The 9,304-nt window shown below is 39.1% G+C and overlaps 1 protein-coding gene across 1 annotated transcript; it reads right to left on the bottom strand.

The window, feature by feature from the left end:
- Positions 1 to 281: 281 nt before the first annotated feature.
- Positions 282 to 6,483, bottom strand: LOC115163975 (interleukin-12 subunit beta-like). Its single transcript, XM_029716148.1, has 7 exons — positions 6,480 to 6,483; positions 5,367 to 5,687; positions 5,082 to 5,247; positions 1,878 to 2,125; positions 1,145 to 1,314; positions 772 to 881; positions 282 to 354 (listed from the first exon to the last, which is right to left on the bottom strand). Exons 1-7 carry the CDS (start codon positions 6,481 to 6,483, stop codon positions 282 to 284), a joined length of 1,092 nt encoding a protein of 363 aa, XP_029572008.1.
- Between the last annotated feature and the right edge of the window lie 2,821 nt (positions 6,484 to 9,304).

Genomic DNA, 9,304 nt, shown 5'->3' on the forward strand with positions numbered 1-9,304 from the left:
CTGGTCCTGGCAACAAAGTCACCTTTGTCATAGTTGGTGTTTTAGAGTGTAAATGAAGTCACCTTTGTCATAGTTGATGTTTTAGAGTGTAAATGAAGTCACCTTTGTCATAGTTGATGTTTTAGAGTGTAAATGAAGTCACCTTTGTCATAGTTTATGTTTTAGAGTGTAAATGAAGTCACCTTTGTCATAGTTGGTGTTTTAGAGAGTGAATGTCGACAAACTCTACAGAGTGAACAAATAGGATAATATTTAACGGCCATCAGTATGGTAAAGATCTACTATTGAGACACAAACTTCTGCTTCTGCTCCTTCTTCTTCTCCTGCTTCCGCCTCTGGTTTCCCTTGTTGTGTCTGAAAGAACCAATCGTATTGAAAAACGTGTTGTTCTTCAATGTCTTCTCAGAAATTCAATTCATGAACTGATAAACAATGGCATATTTTCAATTCATGAAATGGAATTTCGATCCACTTCCTGAAACTGCTGAATGAAAAACCCAATTTAACCTGACCTTGGTAGATGTAGCATAATAAAACAGTAGACTGGAGCAGGGGTTTTAAACCCTCTCCTTTGGGACCCCCAGTCGTTTTACAATTTAGTTCTAGGCCTGAACTAGCTCACCTGATTCAGTAGTAGTCAAGGACTTGATGATTAGTTGACAGATTGAATCAGTTGTGTTAGCTCTTCAATAGTTCAAATGCATGGAACGACTGGGGGTCCTCGAGGAGAGGTTCTGCTGAATACAGTAGACTAGAGAATGTGGTACTGACCTGTACTCTGTCCAGTCACTCCAGTGGGAGTCACATAGGGCATCCTGGGCCCTGACGCACACCATCACCTTGGCCTTTACTGACCACTGGCTGCTCTTTGTGGTGTGGACCTGAGGGAACACAGGGGTTGAAATCATTAAGCACCAAATGGAAGAAAATAAGAATAAGAAACACTCCTTTTCACTTTTCGTTGCAAAACGTTTTGCTACAGTGTGCCCGAATGAATATAACCAGGGACCAGAGTGACCACGTCTATCAGTTCAAGAGTATGCGACTGTTAGTACACGGTCTGGATCTCTTGGTGTAATGGCTCTCATCAAGCTTTAGAGACAAGGCCTAGTAGGATGTACAGTATGTAGACAGTAGTCCTCACCTTTGTGCAGGGAGAATCACATGTGCACCCGTTCTTGCGCTCTCTGCCTTTGATCTCTTTGACCTGGAAGGAGAGGGGGAAGTAGGAGGTGGGGCTGTTCCAGGAGACAGGATACCTCCACTCTATAGTACTGCTGTTCACCTTGTTAATGGATACCTTGTCTGGCTTCACTGGAGAGAGAGAGAGAGAGAGAGAGAGAGAGAGAGAGAGAGAGAGAGAGAGAGAAGAATATTACCATAACTTCTACCAGCACTCTGCACTATAAAACTAACTTTCAGCAGCACTTAAACCAACAATATCTCAGCATATAATCTTTTAATAAGCCTACATATATGTGCCAGATATTTGTATATAGAGGTAGGATTCCTATCTGTGGCGATGACGACGCCATTATTAGTGTGTCTCTGCACTACTGCGCTACAAACTACTTGAATTTCAGAGCACTTTGTTTCCGCATTCTAAACGTTTGTTATGGGATAGACAGGTTTGCCAGCTGTCCAAGGTATTTTTTTTCAGAGACCAGTTACATTGTGAAGTTTGTAAATATATTGTTTTGTATTAGTTTGTAAATATAGTGAAGTGCACATCTGGACCATTATCATCAACTTTAAGTAGCCTAAAATCACAACTTGTGCAACTGATCCTGCCAGCCTCTTGCAACATGTCTGCCCTTATGACTGCAACATAAGTAGAAGTGTTGTGTGTCTGTGTGTCTCTGTGTGTGTGTCCTCACCAATTTCTGATAAGTAGAAGCGTTGGGAGTATTCCTCCAGCAGGTAGTTAGTCCTCATGTAGATCGTCAGGGTGATCCGGTCAGTCTCCTCAGCATAGGGACAATACTGTCTGTCCACACAGGACACCCCCAGTCCACTACTGTTCACAGAACACATGATGTCACTCTGGCCAGATGAAGAGGAACATGTCCACTGCTGTCCACTGGCGTCCACAGAACAGCTGATGTTCTCCGCATCAGACAGGCCACTATAGAAAAGCCAAGAAATTGATGACTAAAATTAAACTAACACAGGCCACTGCTGTAGTCCATTCACTGATATTTAATTTGAAGTCAAGTCAAGATATTATGCAAATGTTATAGCCTATACAGCTGTCATGAAGTTGGCCTGTTGGGGGAGGTTTATGAGCCCCATAAATACCTTTCCCCTTTTCTCTCTCTCTACTTTGTAGAGTTGACTCTTGTAAAGTCTTTGTAACATAGAGAGTCTGGTAACATCAAAAGGTGGGAAATGGAACCATATTTTGGTAATCCAACCAGTTGAAAATATGCGTTGGTACTTAATGAATATGATCTCAGATCAGTTGTTGTCTGACACATTACTACTAATGACAGGATGACAAACTGTATCTTGGAAAGTCAACACATTCTAGTTATCAAATTCACATGGAATTGTTGTGCAATTTAAATGTTTAAATATGAAACTATTTGTGAAAAGATTAAATGTAATTTTAGCTTAAATGAGAGAACGGTTTGTCATAGAGAAACTCTGCTCACTCAGAGGCCCCGCCCAAGTGAACAGACATTGGTTGTAAACTATGAAACACGCCCTTCTTTCACCACTATATAAACCGTTGACGAAAATTCTACTTTCTGTTCCAAGGACGAGAGGATGGCGGTCCCCACGTTGAAAGGACAGAGATCACCAACAGAACTAAGCCAACCTCAGCGTGAGCTCTGGTTGAACGACAAAAACCTAACGAAATTAGCATCGAATTTCAACGTGAAGTTGACGATCAACACACCGAAAGGATGAATTTCGACTATGCCAGCCAGAATATAGCATGAGCTTAAAGTATGGCAACTTGGTATGAACTTTGAAATCTTGTTCACTAAAGAAGTGATACCTCCTAGCCATTGCATTAGCAACCGCAGCTGTAAACGTGGGCTAGGAGAGGACGGACAGAGGAGCCATTCTACCACGCTCCAGTTCACCACTAGACATTCTTCAGAGGACAAGAGATCCATGCTGGACAACCGGGCCTTCTATCTACGACCAATCTACCGAAGCGCAGCTCAGAGTAAATATTTATTGCATTTTCCTTTTCAGATGGGTGGTTATTTAGAATGCATAAGATACTGTATTTACGATAGCATAGCTGCCTACGGCCAGATAGAGACACAAAATCTTTTAGTACCTCAGTCTTCCCGCTCTTTCGTTCAAAACCCAACCCCCTTTCTTTGTGTAACCAGCCGTCATATCTGTTCCGTCCGCTAGGGACGTTTTCCTTTATGACATCATTTGTAATCAATGTATGATCCATTCTGTGTAGATGTAATTCTGTGTGATTATTTAGGTATTTAGTAAATAAATAATTAAACAAAATGTTGTATTGCTGGTTCAACTTGTTAGCCAGGGTTCGTGAAGATAACCAAGAATTTTCAACTTTCAGATGAGACTGAATAAAGTGACGATTAAATATTGACTGCTACTGATGTAAAAGATTACTAGGTCTTTAAGAGTTTATTCGGAAGATAACAGCTCTATAAACATTATTTCGTGGTGCCCCGACTTTCTAGTTAATTACATTTACCTGATTAGCTTAATTGATTTTAAACAGCGGTTGACATGCTTCGAAGTACGGTAATGAAATATTTAGAAATCTTTTGTCACGAAATGTGCCGTGCGCGTGACCGTTATTTACCATTGGGATAGTGTCTTGAACGCAAGAACATAACTATGGATTATTTTGAACCAAACCTACATTTGTTATTGAAGTAGAAGTCCTGGGAGTGCATTCTGACGAAGAACAGGAAAGGTAATCAAACTTTTCTAATAGTAAATCTGACTTTGGTGAGTGCTAAACTTGCTGGGTGTCTAAATAGCTAGCCCTGTGATGCCGGGCTATCTACTTAGAATATTGCAAAATGTGCTTTCACCGAAAAGCTATTTTAAAATCGGACATATCGAGTGCATAGAGGAGTTCTGTATCTATAATTCTTAAAATAATTGTTATGCTTTTTGTGAACGTTTATCGTGAGTAATTTAAATTGTTAGTAAATTCATCGGAAGTTTGCGGGGGGTATGCTAGTTCTGAACGTCACATGCTAATGTAAAAAGCTGTTTTTTGATATAAATATGAACTTGATTGAACAAAACATGCATGTATTGTATAACATAATGTCCTAGGTGTGTCATCTGATGAAGATCATCAAAGGTTAGTGCTGCATTTAGCTGTCTTCTGGGTTTTTGTGACATTATATGCTAGCTTGAAAAATGGGTGTCTGATTATTTCTGGCTGGGTACTCTGCTGACATAATCTAATGTTTTGCTTTCGTTGTAAAGCCTTTTTGAAATTGGACAGTGTGGTTAGATTAATGAGAGTCTTGTCTTTAAATAGCTGTAAAATAGTCATATGTTTGAGAAATTGAAGTAATAGCATTTCTAAGGTATTTGAAAATTGCGCCACAGGATTCAACTGGCTGTTACGTAGGTGGGACGATTTGGTGCCACCTGCCCTAGAGAGGTTAACAATTCCACTGGTTGGATATCCTAACTCTTTTTGGATTCCAATAAGAACTACGCTTTGCAAGCCAGCATAATCTGACTGCAGGCCTGATGTGGCCTGTAAACCAGGAGATTCCTAACACCACTGTGTTAGGCTATAACTAGGCCGTCAAAAAAAGGCCTTATGATATATGTCATGTAGTAATACAATTTTAAAGGCTAATAAGGCTGGTGGAACCATTCATAGAAGGTTCTAGGAAGAACCCTCCAAAGATAAAAGGGTTCTCGATAGAACCCTTGATAGACGGTTCTAGGCAGAACCCTTCATAGAGGGATCTAGGTAGAACCATATACAGGGGATTATTTGAGGAACCCTACATAAAGGGTTTTTAGGTAGAGCCCTCTGCAAAGGGTTCTACCCAGCACCAAAAAGGTTCCACTATGGGGACAAACCGAAGAACCCTGTATGGTTCTACTTAGCACCTTTTTGTTCTAAGAGTGTAGTAGGAATACATTGAAAAGGTTGGTGGTGATAGTACCGTGCCACTCTGACAGACATAACGTTCCCAACACGTTTAGTGGTAAATTTCCAGGAGCAGTGGAATTCTCCTTGGTAGTTCCGTGTAGAACATTTCATATAGCCTTAGAATAGAAACAAACAAATTAACAATAGATATACAGAATATGTTACAATTGGATAATGAATGAAAATTAATATTTGACTTGATTTCGGATGACGGACAGACAGACATCCTGTATACCTGTTGTGGTGGATCCTTCTAGAATGCGTTTCTGTTCGTCCATGTGTTTGACCAGCACCGTAGTATTCTTCAGGAGGGTTCTATCCAGGCTGTGACATGTAAAGATCCCCCCTCCAGTTCTCTCTTCCAGGTTTACAAGGAAGCTATTCCCCTTCTTCTTCTCCTCTTCATCCACCATCCATAGGATGTCCTCATCCTCCTCTCCATCTCTCCGCCACACCCAGTCATTGTCTCTCCTCCAGCCCTCCTCCTCTCGGTTGAAGGAACCCAGGCAGGTTAGAGGATGCTGAACCAACGAACCGTCTACGTTCACCACAACAACTGGTGACAACACACACTTTAATCAACACCAACATATACAGTCAGGTCCAACATTATTGCCAGCCTTGATAAAGACGAGCACAAAATACTATGATATAAATCATAAAAAATCGGAACTATATTACATGCTCAAATTCTTTTGAAAATTATATTATTTTATACCAATACAATAATACAAGATTTTGTTTAACAACTATACTTTTATTTCTCAAAAAGATTGGTCAAAATGATGCGAGGAAAACGGCACAGGGACGACCAATAATTTTAATCCCTATCTTTTAGAGATAAAAATATTACTTGTTAAACAAAATATATTTCTCTGACTTATTTTATTGGTACAAAATATTAGACTTTTTCCATTTGTTGAGCATACAATATACAGTAGTTCATTATTTCTATTATTAATTTTATACATTCTTTTTTTCTCAACTTTTTCAAGGGTGCCAATATTTTGGGCTCTGACTGTAGCTCATCAACAGAAACATATCCTCAACTTTATGTAGCCTTGCGATGAACTGACATAAACATATTCCTCAACTTTATATAGCCTTATGATACTGACATAAACATATTCCTCAACTTTATGTAGCCTTGCGATGAACTGACATAAACATATTCCTCAACTTTATAAAGCCTTATGATACTGACATAAACATATCCTCAACTTTATATGTCTTATGATACTGACATAAACATATCCTCAACTTTATCAGCCTTATGATACTGACATAAACATATCCTCAACTTCATACCATCTATACACCGGACTGGCAAAACCAACATATAACTAACTCATCTTTATACAGTGCTTCAGAAAGTATTCACACTCCTTGACTATTTCCACATTTTGTTGTGTTACAGCCTGAATTTAAAATGGATTAAACTGATATTTTGTGTCACTGCCCTACACACAATACCCCATAATGTCAAAGTGATATTTTGTTTTCGAACATTTTACAAATAAATTCAATATTGAAAACCTGAAATGTCTTGAGTCAATACGTTTTCAACCCCTTTGTTATGGAAAGTCTAAATACGTTCAGGAGTAAAAATAACAGGTATAGAACAAAATAAAGGTCAACCGACTATGATTTTTCAACGCCGATACCGATTATTGGAGGACCAAAAAAAGCCGATACCGATTAATCGGCCGATTCTTTTTACAATTTTTTTTAATTTGTAATAATGACAATTACAACAATACTGAATGAACACTTATTTTAACTTATTATAATACATAAATAAAATCAATTTAGCCTCAAATAAATAATGAAACATGTTCAATTTGGTTTAACCTCTCTGGGACATGTGGGACGCTAGTGTCCCACCCGCGGGACACACTGCCAACAGCCAGTGAAATAGCAGGGCGGCAATTTCAAAACAACAGAATTCTCATAATTCAAATTTCTCAAACATACAACTATTATATCCCATTTTAAAGATAATCTTCTCGTTAATCCAACCACATTGTCCGATTTCAAAAAGGCTTTACGGCGAAAGAATAACATTAGATCATGTTAGGACAGCGCCTAAACAAGAAAAACCACACAGCCATTTTCCAAGCAAGGAGAGGAGTCACAAAAACCAGAAATACAGCTAAAATGAATCACTAACCTTTGATGATCTTCATCAGATGACACTCCCAGGACTCAATGTTACACAATACATGTATGTTTTGTTCGATAAAGTTCATATTTATATCCATAAACCCCATTTTACATTGGTGCGTGATGTTCAGAAATATTTTGCCTCCCAAAACTTCCTGTGAATGAGCACATCAATTTACAAAAATACTCATCATAAACGTTGATAAAATTTACAACAGTTATTGAAAGAATTATAGATACACTTCTCCTTAATGCAACCGCTGTGTCAGATTTCAAAATAGCTTTACGGCGAAAGCACATTGTTCAATATGCTGAGTACAGAGCTCAGCCATCAAAGCAAGCTATACAGTTACCCGCCAAGTTCTGGAGTCAACTAAACTCAGAAATAGTATTATAAATCTTCACTTACCTTTGCTGATCTTTGTCGGAATGCACTCCCAGGACTCCCACTTCCACAAGAAATGTTTGTTTTGTTCGATAAACTCCATATTTATGTCCAAATACCTCAGTTTTGTTCGCGCGTTCAGATCACTAATCCAAAGGCATAATGCGTGAGCGCAAAACCCGAGACGAAAAGTCAAATAGTTCCATTACCGCTCGTAGAAACATGTCAAACGATGTTTACAATCAAGCCTTAGGGTCTTTTTATCAAAAATCTTTGATAATATTCCAACTGGACAATAGCGTATTCATTACAGAGGAAAAAGAAGGAGCGGCGTGCCTGCGTGAGAGCGCAGTAAACAACTCACTGATCCCAGGCTTGAGACAGCTCTTATTCTCTGCCCAGTAACAGTAGAAGCATAAAACAAGGTTCTAAAGACTGTTGACATCTAGTGGAAGCCTTAGGAAGTGCAAAATGACCCCACAGACACTGTAGTTTGGAAAGGCAATCAGTTGAAAAAACTACAAACCACTTACTTCCTGGTTGGATTTTTTCTCAGGCTTTTGCCTGCCATATGAGTTCTGTTATACTCACAGACATCATTCAAACCGTTTTAGAAACTTCAGAGTGTTTTCTATCCAAATCTACTAATAATATGCATATCCTACCTTCTGGGCCCGAGTAGCAGGCAGTTTAATTTGGGCACATCATTCATCAGAATTTCCGAATACTGCCCCCTGTCACAAAAAAGTTAAATAATGCAAAAACAAAGTGTTGGAGAAGAAAGTAAAAGTGCAATATGTGCCATGTAAGAAAGCTAAGGTTTAAGTGCCTTGCTCAGAACATGGGAACATATGAAAGCTGGTGGTTCCTTTTAACTTGAGTCTTCAATATTCCCAGGTAAGAAGTTTTAGGTTGTAGTTATTATAGGAATTATAGGACAATTTCTCTCTATACGATTTATATTTCATATACCTTTGACTATTGGATGTTCTTATAGGCACTTTAGTATTGCCAGTGTAACAGTATAGCTTCCGTCCCTCTCCTCGTTCCTACCTGGGCTCGAACCAGGAACACATCGACAACAGCCACCCTCGAAGCAGCGTTACCCATGTAGAGCAAGGGGAACAACCACTCCCAAGTCTCAGAGCGAGTGACGTTTGAAACGCTATTAGCGTGCACCCCGCTAACTAGCTAGCCATTTCACATTGGTTACACCAGCCTAATCTCGGGGGTTGAAGTCATAAACAGCGCAATGCTTGACGAATTGCGAAGAGCTGCTGGCAAAACACACGAAGGTGCTGTTTGAATGAATGCTTACGAGCCTGCTGCTGCCCTCCATCGCTCAGTCAGACTGCTCTATCAAATATCAAATCATAGACTTAATTATAACATAATAACACACAGAAATACGAGCCTTTGGTCATTAATATGGTCGAATCCGGAAACTATCATTTCGAAAACGAAACGTTTATTATTTATGTGAAATATGGAACCGTTCCGTATTTTATCTAATGGGTGGCATCCCTAAGTCTAAATATTCCTGTTACATTGCACAACCTTCAATGTTATGTCATAATTATGTGCAATTCTGGTAAATTAATTACGGCCTTTGTTAGGAATAAATG

Source organism: Salmo trutta, chromosome 3 (assembly GCF_901001165.1).
Source record: "Salmo trutta chromosome 3, fSalTru1.1, whole genome shotgun sequence".
NCBI classification, from domain to species: domain Eukaryota; kingdom Metazoa; phylum Chordata; class Actinopteri; order Salmoniformes; family Salmonidae; genus Salmo; species Salmo trutta.

Bases quoted from the DNA above. Each gene is read 5' to 3' on its own strand.
- LOC115163975 (XM_029716148.1), bottom strand. The intron at 5,248-5,366 runs GTATACAGGATG...TTCTATTCTAAG, and splicing joins AGAAGGATCCACCACAACAG to GCTATATGAAATGTTCTACA. The intron at 355-771 runs GTCAGTACCACA...TGGTTCTTTCAG, and splicing joins AGTGACTGGACAGAGTACAG to ACACAACAAGGGAAACCAGA.